This window comes from Salmo trutta, unplaced genomic scaffold (genome assembly GCF_901001165.1).
Source record: "Salmo trutta unplaced genomic scaffold, fSalTru1.1, whole genome shotgun sequence".
NCBI classification, from domain to species: domain Eukaryota; kingdom Metazoa; phylum Chordata; class Actinopteri; order Salmoniformes; family Salmonidae; genus Salmo; species Salmo trutta.
This window is the reverse complement of record NW_021823126.1, coordinates 8585-26261: the sequence shown is the minus strand read 5'-3', so window position 1 is coordinate 26261 and position 17677 is coordinate 8585. Positions and strand designations below refer to the sequence as shown.

The window sequence follows — 17677 nt, the reverse complement described above, 5'->3', positions numbered from 1 at the left end:
TCTATATATCTATATCTATATCTATATATATCTGTGTGTGTGTATATATAGTGTCACATCACTGTATTTCTGTATATACAGTGCATTCGGAAAGTATTCAGACCCCTTGACTTTTTCCACATTTTGTTACTTTACAGCCTTATTCTAAAATGGATTAAATAATAAAATGTACTCATCAATCTACACACATTACATGATTGGACATGATTTGGAAAGGCACACATCTGTCTATATAAGGTCCCACAGTTGACAGTACATGTCAGAGCAACAACCAAGCCATGAGGTCGAAGGAATTGTCCGTAGAGCTCCAAAACAGGCCAAACTGAGCAATCGGGGGAGAAGGGCCTTGGTCAGGGAGGTGACCAAGAACCCGATGGTCACTGACAGAGCTCCAGAGTTCCTCTGTGGAGATGGGAGAACCTTCCAGAAGGACAATCATCTCTGCAGCACTCCACCAATCAGGCCTTTATGGTAGAGTGGCCAGACGGAAGCCACTCCTCAGTAAAAGGCACATGACCGCATGCTTGGAGTTTGCCAAAAGGCACCTAAAGGACTCTCAGACCATAAGAAACAAGATTCTCTGGTCTGATGAAACCAAGATTGAACTCTTCTGACCCACTGGGAATGTGATGAAAGAAATAAAAGCTGAAATAAATCATTCTCTCTACTATTATTCTGACATTTCACATTCTTAAAATAAAGTGTTGATCCTAACTGACCTAAGACAGGGAATTTTTACTAGGATTAAATGTCAGGAATTGTGAAAAACAGTTTAAATGTATTTGGCTGAGGTGTATGTAAACTTCCGACTTCAACTGTAGACACAGTTGAAGTCGGAAGTTTACATCCACTTAGGTTGGAGTCATTAAAACTTGTTTTTCAACCACTCCACCCATTTCTTGTTAACAAACTATAGTTTTGGCAAGTCTGTTAGGACATCTACTTTGTGTATGACAAATAATTTTTCCAACAATTGTTTACAGACAGATTATTTCACTTATAATTCACTGTATCACAATTCCAGTGGGTCAGAAGTTTACATACACAAAGTTGACTTTGCCTTAAACAGCTTGGAAAATTGCAGAAAATGATGTCATGGCTTTAGAAGCTTCTGATAGGCTAATTGACATCATTTGAGTCAATTGGAGGTGTACCTGTGGGTGTATTTCAAGGCCGACCTTCAAACTCAGTGCCTCTTTGCTTGACATCATGGGAAAATCAAAAGAAATCAGCCAAAACCTCAGAAAATAAATTGCAGACCTCCACAAGTCTGGTTCATCATTGGGAGCAATTTCCAAACACCTGAAGGTACCACGTTCATCTGTACAAACAATAGTACGCAAGTATAAACACCATGGGACCACGCAGCCGTCATACCACTCAGGAAGGAGCCGCGTTCTGTGTCTTAGAGATGAACGTACTTTGGTGCGAAAAGTGCAAATCAATCCCAGAACAACAACAAAGGACCTTGTGAAGATGCTGGAGGAAACAGGTACACAAGTATCTATATCCACAGTAAAAGGAGTCCTATATCGACACAACCTGAAAGGCCGCTCAGCAAGGAAGAAGCCACTGCTCCAAAACCGCCATAAAAAAGCCAGACTACGGTTTGCACTGCACATGGGGACAAAGATCGTACTTTTTGGAAAAATGTCCTTTGGTCTGATGAAACAAAAATAGAACTGTTTGGCCATAATGACCATCGTTATGTTTGGAGGAAAAAGGGGGAAGCTTGCAAGCCGAAGAACACCATCCCAACCGTGAAGCACAGGGGTGGCAGCATCATGTTGTGGTGGTGCTTTGCTGCAGGAGGGACTGGTGCACTTCACAAAATAGATGGCATCATGAGGCAGGAAAATTATGTGGATATATTGAAGCAACATCTCAAGACATCAGTCGGGAAGTTGAAGCTTGGTCGCAAATGGGTCTTCCAAATGGACAATGACCCCAAGCATACTTCCAAAGTTGTGGCAAAATGGCTTAAGGACAACAAAGTCAAGGTATTGGAGTGGCCATCACAAAGCCCTGACCTCAATCTTATAGAAAATTTGTGGGCAGAACTGAAAAAGCGCTTGCGAGCAAGGAGGCCTACAAACCTGACTCAGTTACACCAGCTCTGTCAGGAGGAACGGGCCAAAATTCATCCAACTTATTGTGGGAAGCTTGTGGAAGTCTTCCCAAAACATTTTACCCAAGTTAAACAATTTAATGGCAATGCTACCAAATACTAATTGAGTGTATGTAAACTTCTGACCCGCTGGGAATGTGATGAAAGAAATAAAAGCTGAAATAAATCACTCTCTCTACTATTATTCTGACGTTTCACATTCTTAAAATAAAGTGGTGATCCTAACTGACCTAAAACAGGGAATTTTTACTAGGATTAAATGTCAGGAATTGTGAAAAACTGAGTTTAAATGTATTTGGCTAAGGTGTATTGAAACTTCCGACTTCAACTGTGTGTGTGTGTGTGTGTGTGTGTGTGTGTGTGTGTGTGTGTGTGTGTGTGTGTGTGTGTGTGTGTGTTACATCACTGTATATCTGTGCTTTATGAGAAAACATAAGTTAGAATAAGACAAGATCAGTTAAGATAGTACTACGATAGTTAAGATAGTACTACGATAGTTAATATCAGTTAAGATAGTACTACGATAGTTAAGATAGTACTACGATAGTTAATATCAGTTAAGATAGTACTACAATAGTTAAGATAGTACTACGATAGTTAATATCAGTTAAGATAGTACTACGATAGTTAATATCAGTTAAGATAGTACTACAATAGTTAAGATAGTACTACGATAGTTAATATCAGTTAACTATTGTAGTACTATCTTAAGATAGTACTACGATAGTTAAGATAGTACTACGATAGTTAATATCAGTTAAGATAGTACTACGATAGTTAAGATAGTACTACGATAGTTAATATCAGTTAAGATAGTACTACGATAGTTAATATCAGTTAAGATAGTACTACGATAGTTACGATAGTTAAGATAGTACTATGATTGTCAAGATAGTTAAGATAGTACTATGATAGTCAAGATCAGTTAAGATAGTACTACAATAGTTAAGATAGTACTACGATAGTTAAGATCAGTTAAAATGGACAGTAAAAACATCACAATAACAATATAAACAACAACACCTACCTGTATCCATGCAGACAGGGCAGCACTCCTCAGTGGGAGTGTAGGGGTAGTGACATCGTAGGTGGGGACAAACGATCTCGTCACAGACCACCTCCCCTCCACTACACAGACAGGTGACACACTGCTTGGGGGACCAGACAGCTTTCTCAAACATGGTGATGCCCTGGAACACACACTGGCCCCTTTTACCTGGATGGAGAGACGGGGACGGGGGCAAGGCAGAGGGGTTAATATCTTAGAGACAAACGTATACATACATTCTGTGATCAGATATCAAATGATTGTGCCTGGAGTTTTTCCTAATTTCAAATCAAATGTATTTGTATAGCCCTTAGATCAGCTGATATCTCAAAGTGCTGTACAGAAACCCAGCCTAAAACCCCAAACAGCAAGCAATGCAGGTGTAGAAGCAAGTACTATACAGGACTGTAGTGTACTATACTGTAGTGTACTATACTGTAGTGTACTATACTGTACTATAGTGTACTATACAGTACTGTAGTGTACTATACTGTACTATAGTGTACTATACAGTACTGTAATGTACTATACTGTACTGTGGTGTACTATAGTGCACTATACAGTACTGTAGTGTACTATACTGTACTATAGTGCACTATACAGTACTGTAGTGTACTATACTGTACTATAGTGTACTATACAGTACTGTGGTGTACTATAGTGCACTATACAGTACTGTAGTGTACTATACTGTACTATAGTGTACTATACAGTACTGTAGTGTACTATACTGTACTATAATGCAATGCAGGTGTAGAAGCTTTATATAGTTGCAGCCTCACCTGGTCAAGGAGTCAGAAAAAAACGAATTGACTTATACTGTTATCCAATACAACAGGGTTTCTCAACTGGCAGCCTGTGGGGGGATTTGTTTATTTATTTCCAGAGCGAAAAACAAAGTGTAAGAAATATATACTGAACAAAAATATAAATGCAAAATGCAACAATTTCAAAGATTTTACTGAGTTCTAGTTCATATAAGGAAATCTGACAATTTAAATAAATTCATTAGGCCCTAATCTATGGATTTCACATGACTGGGAATAGAGATATGCATCTGTTGGTCACAGATACCTTAAAACAAAAAGGTAGGGGCGTGGATCAGAAAACCAGTCAGTATCTGGTGTGACCACCATTTGCCTCATTCAGCGCAACACTTCTCCTTCACATAGAGTTGATCAGGCTGTTGATTGTCGCCTGTGGAATGTTGTCCCACTCCTCTTCAATGGCTGTGCCAAGTTGCTGGATATCGGTGGGAACTGGAACACGCTGTCGTACACGTCGATCCAGAGCATCCCAAACATGCTCAATGAGTAACATGTATGAACTAGGACATTTTCAGCTTCCAGGAATTGTGTACAGATCCTTGCGACATGGGGATGTGCATTATCATGCTGAAACATGAGGTGACGGTGGTGGATGAACGGCACGACAATGGGCCTCAGGATCTCATAACGGTATCTCTGTGCATTCAAATTTTCATCCAAAAAATGCAATTGTGTTCGTTGTCTGTAGCTTATGCCTACCCATACCATAACCCCACCAGAACCATGGGGCACTCTGTTCACAATGTTAACGTTGAGTTTGCCTAAAGGCACCTAAAGACTCTCAGACCATGAGAAACAAGATTCTCTGATCTGATAAAACTAAGATTGAACTCTTTGGCCTGAATACCAAGCGTCATGTCTTGAGGAAACCTGGCACCATCCCTACGGTGAAGCATGGTGGTGGTAGCATCATGCTTTGGAGATGTTTTTCAGCGGCAGGGACTGGGAGACAAGTCAGGATCGAGGCAAAGATGAACGGAGCAAAGTACAGAGAGATCCTTGATGAAAACCTGCTCCAGAGCGCTCAGGACCTCAGACTGGGGCGAAGGTTCACCTTCCAACAGGACAACAACCTTAAGCACACAGCTAAGACAACGCAGGAGTGGCTTCAGGACAAGTCTCTGAATGTCCTTGAGTGGTCCAGCCAGAGCCCAGACTTGAACCCGATCAAACATCCCTGGAGAGACCTGAAAATAGCTGTGCAGCAACACTCCCCATCCAACCTGACAGAGCTTGAGAGGATCTTCAGAGAAGAATGGGAGAAACTCCCCAAATACAGGTGTGCCAAACTCATAGCGTCATACCCAAGAAGACTCAAGGCTGTAATCACTGCCAAAGTTGCTTCAACAAAGTACTGAGTAAAGGGTCTGAATACTTATGTAAATGTAATATTTCAGTTATTTATTTGTAAGACATTTGCAAATGTTTCTAAAAACCTGTTTTTGTTTTGTCAATGTGGGTTATTGTGTGTAGATTGATGAGGGGGAAAAAATATTTTATCCATTTTAGAATAAGGTTGTAACGTAACAAAATGTGGAAAAAGTCAATGGGTCTGAATACTTTCCGAATGCACTGTACCTTGGTGTTGCTTACCAAGGTGACATTTAATGTTCCCGAGTGGCCTAGCTATAGTTTTGACTTAAATCGGCTTCAAAATCTATGTCTAGCAATGATCAACAACCAACTTTACAGAGCTTGAAGAATTTTTAACAGAATAATGTGCAAATATTGTACAATCCAGGTGTGCAAAGATCTTAGAGACCTAACCAGAAAGACTCACAGCCGTAATCGCTGCCAAAGGTGATTCTAACATGTATTGACTCAGGTGTAAATACTTATGTAAATGTTCTGTATTTCATTTGCAATAAATTAGCAAACATTTATAAAAACATGTTTTCAGTTTGTCATTTTGGGGTTTTGTGTGTAGATGGGTGGAAAAAAAATAATTTAATCCATTTTAAATTCAGGTTGTAAACAACAAAGTGGAATAAGTGAAGGGGTATGAATACTTTCTGAAGACACTGTAAGTGATCGTATACAAATGTTTGAAATGAAGGTTTGAAATTATTCTGTTTTCGTCAAATGTTAAATCTGTTTGAGCTTCTTCCGGTCAATTTGCAGTCTACAAGTTATTTCTCATTATGTTCCGCTTAAGAAAAATTTGGCGCAAGGATAAATCTAGTTTATGATCTATAGTAACACCCAACAACTACATTTCTTTCGCCGCCCGGCCCAGGATTCGAACAGACATTTCAGCCAAAGATCCAACTCCTTCTCCACTGGGCTACAGGTCCAACTCCTTATCAGCTGGGCTACAGGTCCAACTCCTTACCAGCTGGGCTACAGGTCCAACTCCTTACCCGCTGGGCTACATGTCCAACTCCTTATCCGCTGGGCTACAGGTCCAACTCCTTACCCGCTGGGCTACAGGTCCAACTCCTTATCCGCTGGGCTACAGGTCCAACTCCTTACCCGCTGGTCTACAGGTCCAACTCCTTATCCGCTGGGATACAGGTCCAACTCCTTACCCGCTGGGCTACAGGTCCAACTCCGTACCCGCTGGGCTACAGGTCCAACTCCTTACCCGCTGAGCTACAGGTCCAACTCCTTACCCGCTGGGCTACAGGTCCAACTCCTTATCAGCTGGGCTACAGGTCCAACTCCTTACCCGCTGGGCTACAGGTCCAACTCCTTACCCGCTGGGCTACAGGTCCAACTCCTTATCCGCTGGGCTACAGGTCCAACTCCTTACCCGCTGGGCTACAGGTCCAACTCCTTATCCGCTGGGCTACAGGTCCAACTCCTTACCCGCTGGTCTACAGGTCCAACTCCTTATCCGCTGGGATACAGGTCCAACTCCTTACCCGCTGGGCTACAGGTCCAACTCCGTACCCGCTGGGCTACAGGTCCAACTCCTTACCCGCTGAGCCACAGGTCCAACTCCTTATCCGCTGGGCTACAGGTCCAACTCCTTATCAGCTGGGCTACAGGTCCAACTCCTTACCCGCTGGGCTACAGGTCCAACTCCTTACCCGCTGGGCTACAGGTCCAACTCCTTATCCGCTGGGCTACAGGTCCAACTCCTTACCCGCTGGGCTACAGGTCCAACTCCTTATCCGCTGGGCTACAGGTCCAACTCCTTAACCGCTGGGCTACAGGTCCAACTCCTTACCCGCTGGGCTACCTACCTACTGAATGTGTTACCTACTTACTGAATGTGTTATTCTAGGATTTTGTTCCTAGCTGACTGTGTAAATGCACTACCATCTCAGGACTCCAGGTATGGCCGTGCCCCTGGGTAACTGCATAGCTCAAGCTTGGGGACGAAGTGTTTAACATGTTACTGGTAATAGCTTTGACCACATTGTAAAAAAAATGTAGGATTACTCCCACACACACACCATATTACCTTTGGTAGTTGTGAGGACCACACCTTGACTGTGAACATAGCGCTCTAGCCAACCTGGTCATGAGAGACATGAGGACCGATAGACCATACTGACTAACAGACCATACTGACTATTAGACCATACTGACTATTAGACCATACTGACTATTAGACCATACTGACTAACAGACCATACTGACTAACAGACCATACTGACTAATAGACCATACTGACTAATAGACCATACTGACTAACAGACCATACTGACTAACAGACCATACTGACTAATAGACCATACTGACTAACAGACCATACTGACTAATAGACCATACTGACTAATAGACCATACTGACTAATAGACCATACTGACTAACAGACCATACTGACTAATAGACCATACTGACTAACAGACCATACTGACTAATAGACCATACTGACTAACAGACCATACTGACTAATAGACCATACTGACTAACAGACCATACTGACTAACAGACCATACTGACTAATAGACCATACTGACTAACAGACCATACTGACTAATAGACCAAAGTTTATTTGTCACATGCGCCGAATACAACAGGTGTAGTAGACCTCACAGTGAAATGCTGAATACAACAGGTGTAGTAGACCTTACAGTGAAATGCTGAATACAACAGGTGTAGTAGACCTCACAGTGAAATGCTGAATACAACAGGTGTAGTAGACCTTACAGTGAAATGCTGAATACAACAGGTGTAGTAGACCTCACAGTGAAATGCTGAATACAACAGGTGTAGTAGACCTCACAGTGAAATGCTGAATACAACAGGTATAGTAGACCTTACAGTGAAATGCCGAATACAACAGGTGTAGTAGACCTCACAGTGAAATGCTGAATACAACAGGTGTAGACCTCACAGTGAAATGCTGAATACAACAGGTGTAGTAGACCTTACAGTGAAATGCTGAATACAACAGGTGTAGTAGACCTCACAGTGAAATGCTGAATACAACAGGTGTAGTAGACCTCACAGTGAAATGCTGAATACAACAGGTGTAGTAGACCTTACAGTGAAATGCTGAATACAACAGGTGTAGTAGACCTCACAGTGAAATGCTGAATACAACAGGTGTAGTAGACCTACAGTGAAATGCTGAATACAACAGGTGTAGTAGACCTCACAGTGAAATGCTGAATACAACAGGTGTAGTAGACCTTACAGTGAAATGCTGAATACAACAGGTATAGTAGACCTCACAGTGAAATGCTGAATACAACAGGTGTAGTAGACCTCACAGTGAAATGCTGAATACAACAGGTGTAGTAGACCTCACAGTGAAATGCTGAATACAACAGGTGTAGTAGACCTCACAGTGAAACGCTGAATACAACAGGTGTAGTAGACCTCACAGTGAAACGCTGAATACAACAGGTGTAGTAGACCTCACAGTGAAATGCTGAATACAACAGGTGTAGTAGACCTTACAGTGAAATGCTGAATACAACAGGTGTAGTAGACCTCACAGTGAAATGCTGAATACAACAGGTGTAGTAGACCTTACAGTGAAATGCTGAATACAACAGGTGTAGTAGACCTTACAGTGAAATGCTGAATACAACAGGTGTAGACTTTACAGTGAAATGCTGAATACAACAGGTGTAGTAGACCTCACAGTGAAATGCTGAATACAACAGGTTTTGTAGACCTTACAGTGAAATGCTGAATACAACAGGTGTAGTAGACCTTACAGTGAAATGCTGAATACAACAGGTGTAGTAGACCTCACAGTGAAATGCTGAATACAACAGGTGTAGTAGACCTCACAGTGAAATGCTGAATACAACAGGTGTAGTAGACCTTACAGTGAAATGCTGAATACAACAGGTGTAGTAGACCTCACAGTGAAATGCTGAATACAACAGGTGTAGTAGACCTTACAGTGAAATGCTGAATACAACAGGTGTAGACCTCACAGTGAAATGCTGAATACAACAGGTGTAGTAGATCTCACAGTGAAATGCTGAATACAACAGGTGTAGTAGACCTCACAGTGAAATACTGAATACAACAGGTGTAGACCTCACAGTGAAATGCTGAATACAACAGGTGTAGTAGACCTCACAGTTAAATGCTGAATACAACAGGTGTAGTAGACCTCACAGTGAAATGCTGAATACAACAGGTGTAGTAGACCTCACAGTGAAATGCTGAATACAACAGGTGTAGTAGACCTCACAGTGAAATGCTGAATACAACAGGTGTAGTAGACCTCACAGTGAAATGCTGAATACAACAGGTGTAGTAGACCTCACAGTGAAATGCTGAATACAACAGGTGTAGTAGAGCTCACAGTGAAATGCTGAATACAACAGGTGTAGTAGACCTCACAGTGAAATGCTGAATACAACAGGTGTAGTAGACCTTACAGTGAAATGCTGAATACAACAGGTGTAGTAGACCTTACAGTGAAATGCTGAATACAACAGGTGTAGTAGACCTTACAGTGAAATGCTGAATACAACAGGTGTAGTAGACCTCACCGTGAAATGCTGAATACAACAGGTGTAGTAGACCTCACAGTGAAATGCTGAATACAACAGGTGTAGTAGACCTCACAGTGAAATGCTGAATACAACAGGTGTAGTAGACCTTACAGTGAAATGCTGAATACAACAGGTGTAGTAGACCTCACAGTGAAATGCTGAATACAACAGGTGTAGTAGACCTCACAGTGAAATGCTGAATACAACAGGTGTAGTAGACCTTACAGTGAAATGCTGAATACAACAGGTGTAGTAGACCTCACAGTGAAATGCTGAATACAACAGGTGTAGTAGACCTCACAGTGAAATGCTGAATACAACAGGTGTAGTAGACCTTACAGTGAAATGCTGAATACAACAGGTGTTAGACCTCACAGTGAAATGCTGAATACAACAGGTGTAGTAGAACCTTACAGTGAAATGCTGAAACAGTGTAGTAGAACTTACAGTGAAATGCTGAATACAACAGGTGTAGTAGACCTTACAGTGAAATGCTGAATACAACAGGTGTATAGACCTCACAGTGAAATGCTGAATACAACAGGTGTAGACCTCACAGTGAAATGCTGAATACAACAGGTGTAGTAGACCTTCACAGTGAAATGCTGAATACAACAGGTGTAGTAGGACCTCACAGTGAAATGCTGAATACAACAGGTGTAGTAGCCTCACAGTGAAATGCTGAATACAACAGGTGTAGTAGATCTTAACAGTGAAATGCTGAATACACAGGTGTAGTAGACCTTACAGTGAAATGCTGAATACAACAGGTGTAAGTAGGACCTTACCTCACAGTGAAATACTGAATACAACAGGTGTAGTAGACTCACAGTGAAATGCTGAATACAACAGGTTTAGTAGACCTCACAGTGAAATGCTGAATACAACAGGTGTAGTAGATCTTACATGAAATGCTGAATACACAGGTGTAGTAGACCTCACAGTGAAATGCTTAATACAACGGTGTAGTAGACCTCACAGTGAAATGCTGAATACAACGGTGTAGTAGACCTTACAGTGAAATGCTGAATACAACAGGTGTAGTAGACCTCACAGTGAAATGCTGGAATCAACAGGTTAGTAGACCTCACAGTGAAATGCTGAATACAACAGGTGTAGTAGACCTTACAGTGAATGCTGAATACAACAGGTGTAGTAGACCTCACAGTGAAATGCTGAATACAACAGGTGTAGTAGACCTTACAGTGAAATGCTGAATACAACAGGTGTAGTAGACCTCACAGTGAAATGCTGAATACAACAGGTATAGTAGACCTCACAGTGAAATGCTGAATACAACAAGTGTAGTAGACCTCACAGTGAAATGCTGAATACAACAGGTGTAGTAGACCTCACAGTGAAATGCTGAATACAACAGGTGTAGATCTTACAGTGAAATGCTGAATACAACAGGTGTAGTAGACCTTACAGTGAATGCTGAATACAACAGGTGTAGTAGACCTCACAGTGAAATGCTGAATACAACAGGTGTAGTAGACCTTACAGTGAAATGCTGAATACAACAGGTGTAGTAGACCTCACAGTGAAATGCTGAATACAACAGGTGTAGTAGACCTCACAGTGAATGCTGAATACAACAGGTGTAGTAGACCTTACAGTGAAATGCTGAATACAACAGGTGTAGACCTCACAGTGAAATGCTGAATACAACAGGTGTAGTAGACCTCACAGTGAAATGCTGAATACAACAGGTGTAGTAGACCTCACAGTGAAATGCTGAATACAACAGGTGTAGTAGACCTCACAGTGAAATGCTGAATACAACAGGTGTAGTAGACCTTACAGTGAAATGCTGAATACAACAGGTGTAGTAGACCTTACAGTGAAATGCTGAATACAACAGGTGTAGTAGACCTCACAGTGAAATGCTGAATACAACAGGTGTAGTAGACCTTACAGTGAAATGCTGAATACAACAGGTGTAGTAGACCTCACAGTGAAATGCTGAATACAACAGGTGTAGTAGACCTTACAGTGAAATGCTGAATACACCAGGTGTAGTAGACCTCACAGTGAAATGCTGAATACAACAGGTGTAGTAGACCTCACAGTGAAATGCTGAATACAACAGGTGTAGTAGACCTTACAGTGAAATGCTGAATACAACAGGTGTAGTAGACCTTACAGTGAAATGCTGAATACAACAGGTGTAGTAGACCTCACAGTGAAATGCTGAATACAACAGGTGTAGACCTCACAGTGAAATGCTGAATACAACAGGTGTAGTAGACCTCACAGTGAAATGCTGAATACAACAGGTGTAGTAGACCTCACAGTGAAATGCTGAATACAACAGGTGTAGTAGACCTTACAGTGAAATGCTGAATACAACAGGTGTAGTAGACCTCACAGTGAAATACTGAATACAACAGGTGTAGTAGACCTCACAGTGAAATGCTGAATACAACAGGTGTAGTAGACCTCACAGTGAAATGCTGAATACAACAGGTGTAGTAGACCTTACAGTGAAATGCTGAATACAACAGGTGTAGTAGACCTTACAGTGAAATGCTGAATACAACAGGTGTAGTAGACCTCACAGTGAAATGCTGAATACAACAGGTGTAGTAGACCTTACAGTGAAATGCTGAATACAACAGGTGTAGTAGACCTCACAGTGAAATGCTGAATACAACAGGTGTAGTAGACCTTACAGTGAAATGCTGAATACAACAGGTGTAGTAGACCTCACAGTGAAATACTGAATACAACAGGTGTAGTAGACCTCACAGTGAAATACTGAATACAACAGGTGTAGTAGACCTCACAGTGAAATACTGAATACAACAGGTGTAGTAGACCTCACAGTGAAATGCTGAATACAACAGGTGTAGACCTCACAGTGAAATGCTGAATACAACAGGTGTAGACCTTACAGTGAAATGCTGAATACAACAGGTGTAGTAGACCTTACAGTGAAATGCTGAATACAACAGGTGTAGTAGACCTCACAGTGAAATACTGAATACAACAGGTGTAGTAGACCTCACAGTGAAATGCTGAATTCAACAGGTGTAGTAGACCTTACAGTGAAATGCTGAATACAACAGGTGTAGTAGACCTCACAGTGAAATACTGAATACAACAGGTGTAGTAGACCTCACAGTGAAATGCTGAATACAACAGGTGTAGTAGACCTTACAGTGAAATGCTGAATACAACAGGTGTAGTAGACCTCACAGTGAAATGCTGAATACAACAGGTGTAGTAGACCTCACAGTGAAATGCTGAATACAACAGGTGTAGTAGACCTTACAGTGTAATGCTGAATACAACAGGTGTAGTAGACCTCACAGTGAAATGCTGAATACAACAGGTGTAGTAGACCTCACAGTGAAATGCTGAATACAACAGGTGTAGTAGACCTTACAGTGAAATGCTGAATACAACAGGTGTAGTAGACCTCACAGTGAAATGCTGAATACAACAGGTGTAGTAGACCTCACAGTGAATGCTGAATACAACAGGTTGTAGTAGCCTCACAGTGAAATGCTGAATACAACAGGTGTAGTAGACCTTACAGTGTAATGCTGAATACAACAGGTGTAGTAGACCTCACAGTGAAATGCTGAATACAACAGGTGTAGTAGATCTCACAGTGTAATGCTGAATACAACAGGTGTAGTAGACCTTACAGTGTAATGCTGAATACAACAGGTGTAGTAGACCTCACAGTGAAATGCTGAATACAACAGGTGTAGTAGATCTCACAGTGTAATGCTGAATACAACAGGTGTAGTAGACCTCACAGTGAAATGCTGAATACAACAGGTGTAGTAGACCTCACAGTGAAATGCTGAATACAACAGGTGTAGTAGACCTCACAGTGAAATGCTGAATACAACAGGTGTAGTAGACCTCACAGTGTAATGCTGAATACAACAGGTGTAGTAGACCTCACAGTGAAATGCTGAATACAACAGGTGTAGTAGACCTCACAGTGAAATGCTGAATACAACAGGTGTAGTAGACCTTACAGTGAAATGCTGAATACAACAGGTGTAGTAGACCTTACAGTGAAATGCTGAATACAACAGGTGTAGTAGACCTTACAGTGAAATGCTGAATACAACAGGTGTAGTAGACCTTACAGTGAAATGCTGAATACAACAGGTGTAGTAGACCTCACAGTGAAATGCTGAATACAACAGGTGTAGTAGACCTCACAGTGAAATGCTGAATACAACAGGTGTAGTAGACCTCACAGTGAAATGCTGAATACAACAGGTGTAGTAGACCTTACAGTGAAATGCTGAATACAACAGGTGTAGTAGACCTCACAGTGAAATGCTGAATACAACAGGTGTAGTAGACCTCACAGTGAAATGCTGAATACAACAGGTGTAGTAGACCTTACAGTGAAATGCTGAATACAACAGGTGTAGTAGACCTCACAGTGAAATGCTGAATACAACAGGTTGTAGTAGACCTTACAGTGAAATGCTGAATACAACAGGTGTAGTAGACCTCACAGTGAAATGCTGAATACAACAGGTGTAGTAGACCTTACAGTGAAATGCTGAATACAACAGGTGTAGTAGACCTCACAGTGAAATGCTTACTTACAGGCTCCAACCAATAGTGCAAAAAAGGTTAGTTTTGCAGCTGGGGTGAAAGAGGAGCGATTTACGATAGAGGAAACCAAGTCTAGATTTAACTTTAGCCTGCAGCTTTGATATGTGCTGAGAGAAAGACAGTGTACCGTCTAGCCATACTCCCAAGTACTTGTATGAGGTGACTACCACAAGCTCTAAACCCTCAGAGGTAGTAATCACACCTGTGGGGAGAGGGGCATTCTTCTTACCAAACCACATGACCTTTGTTTTATGAGCTGTTCAGAACAAGGTTAAGGGCAGAGAAAGCTTGTTGGACACTAAGAAAGCTTTGTTGTAGAGCGTTTAACACAAAATCTGGGGAGGGGCCAGCTGAGTATAAGACTGTATCATCTGCATATTCATGGATGAGGGAGCTTCCTACTGCCTGAGAAGAACGTGATGCATTCTCTACTGAGCTAGTACAGTACATTGTTCTCTGTTGTTGAAGACATTCTCTACTGAGCTAGTACAGTACATTGTTCTCTGTTGTTGAAGACGTTCTCTACTGAGCTAGTACAGTACATTGTTCTCTGTTGTTGAAGACATTCTCTACTGAGCTAGTACAGTACATTGTTCTCTGTTGTTGAAGACATTCTCTACTGAGCTAGTACAGTACATTGTTCTCTGTTGTTGAAGACGTTCTCTACTGAGCTAGTACAGTACATTGTTCTCTGTTGTTGAAGACATTCTCTACTGAGCTAGTACAGTACATTGTTCTCTGTTGTTGAAGACATTCTCTACTGAGCTAGTACAGTACATTGTTCTCTGTTGTTGAAGACATTCTCTACTGAGCTAGTACAGTACATTGTTCTCTGTTGTTGAAGACATTCTCTACTGAGCTAGTACAGTACATTGTTCTCTGTTGTTGAAGACATTCTCTACTGAGCTAGTACAGTACATTGTTCTCTGTTGTTGAAGACATTCTCTACTGAGCTAGTACAGTACATTGTTCTCTGTTGTTGAAGACATTCTCTACTGAGCTAGTACAGTACATTGTTCTCTGTTGTTGAAGACATTCTCTACTGAGCTAGTACAGTACATTGTTCTCTGTTGTTGAAGACATTCTCTACTGAGCTAGTACAGTACATTGTTCTCTGTTGTTGAAGACATTCTCTACTGAGCTAGTACAGTACATTGTTCTCTGTTGTTGAAGACATTCTCTACTGAGCTAGTACAGTACATTGTTCTCTGTTGTTGAAGACATTCTCTACTGAGCTAGTACAGTACATTGTTCTCTGTTGTTGAAGACATTCTCTACTGAGCTAGTACAGTACATTGTTCTCTTGAGCGTAAGTCTGTGTGCGTAACATCAACAAACATCTGGTACAGCAGAGAGGGGAGAGACAGCAATGGAGGGAGGGAGGGAGGGAGAGAGAGATAGAGAGAGATTGAGAGGGAGAGAGAGAGAGAGAGATTGAGAGGGAGAGAGAGAGAGATTGAGAGAGAGAGAGAGAGAGAGATTGAGAGAGAGAGAGATTGAGATAGAGAGAGATTGAGAGAGAGAGAGAGAGAGAGAGAGAGAGAGAGAGAGGCGTGGTGGTGGACTAACCTGGGATGACATTGTAGTTTGACGGTCTCTCGTCAACACTCTTGTACGACTCAATGAAAAGAGACCCTCCGTCTCCTCCTGCGTTGGGTGGAAGACTCCCCAGCCTCGACCCTCCGTCTCCTCCTGCGTTGGGTGGAAGACTCCCCAGCCTCGACCCTCCGTCTCCTCCTGCGTTGGCTGGAAGACTCCCCAGCCTCGTCAGATCCAGGGGGTGTTTTGATCTCTGATTGTCCTTGTTCCCCCTGGCTCTCCCTCCTGCCTTCCTCCTCTTTCCCCGTCCTAGTCCTACTCCCTGGGGCTGGTTGTGCTCTGCGCTCCCTGGCCCTCTCCTCCTCCCATTGCCCTGGCCAGCCAGCCCTCTTTGGTCCTGGGCCTGGGCCTCCAGATACAGATAGGCCAGGAGAGACAGCGAGAGGAGAACCCAGCGCTCCATAGCAGAACAAGAGTCTGTGTGTTAAACTGGAACAAGACAAAGAGGGCTTTAGATGCTGGTAAAGCCCTTGATATAGAGAGCCGTGAGACACTACGTCCAAAATGGCACCCTATATAGTGCACTACTTTTGACCTGGGTCTCTATATAACATGTAGCAGGGCCCTGGTCAAAAGTAGTGCACTATAATGGGAATAGGGTGCTATGTAGGATACGGCCATAATATGTAGTTTCTACATGTTGTAGGGTAATAATAACAAGCCTCTGGTCTATAGTCCGAGACAGACAGTAGACAGATTAGGCCAGGCACAAACCTCTCTCTCTGTCACCAGGGCTGTAATTCTGTAATGCTTACCTTTCAGAGCTTTGTGAAGAGACCCTTTAAATATGTGATGCAGCACATTTAGGATTTAGACTCAATGTGTTAAGTGTGTTGATTGACAAAGACGATGGGCAGGTTCACCTAGACAACAGCTGTTAATACAGGATCTACATCCATCCCGTCACCTAGACAACAGCTGTTAATACAGGATCTACATCCATCCCGTCACCTAGACAACAGCTGTTAATACAGGATCTACATCCATCCCGTCAACCTAACAACAGCTGTAATACAGGATCTACTCCATCCCGTCACGCTAGACAAACAGCTGTAATACAGGATCTACAATCCATCCCGTCCACCTAGACAACAGCTGTTATACCGGATCTACATCCATCCCCGTCACCTAGGACAACAGCTGTTAATACAGGATCTACATCCATCCCGTCACCTAGACAACAGCTGTTAATACAGGATCTACATCCATCCCGTCACCTAGACAACGCTGTTAATACAGGATCTAACATCCATCCCGTCACCTAGACAACAGCTGTTAATACAGGATCTACATCCATCCCGTCACCTAGACAACAGCTGTTAATACAGGATCTACATCCATCCCGTCACCTAGACAACAGCTGTTAATACAGGATCTACATCCATCCCGTCACCTAGACAACAGCTGTTAATACAGGATCTACAATCCATCCTGTCACCTAGACAACAGCTGTTAATACAGGATCTACATCCATCCCGTCACCTAGACAACAGCTGTTAATACAGGATCTACATCCATCCCGTCACCTAGACAACAGCTGTTAATACAGGATCTACATCCATCC

At 42.2% G+C, this 17677-nt stretch overlaps 1 protein-coding gene across 1 annotated transcript in view; it reads right to left on the bottom strand.

The window, feature by feature from the left end:
• Positions 1-17091, bottom strand: part of LOC115189052 (extracellular matrix protein 2) — a 46697-nt gene extending 29606 nt beyond the window's left edge. The window contains exons 1-2 of the mRNA XM_029747858.1: positions 16084-17091; positions 3156-3344 (exon numbers count right to left, since the gene is read on the bottom strand). Coding sequence (XP_029603718.1) covers positions 3156-3344; positions 16084-16516 — 622 coding nt within the window. The 5' untranslated portion in view covers positions 16517-17091. The remainder of the gene's footprint in view (positions 1-3155; positions 3345-16083) is intronic.
• Between the last annotated feature and the right edge of the window lie 586 nt (positions 17092-17677).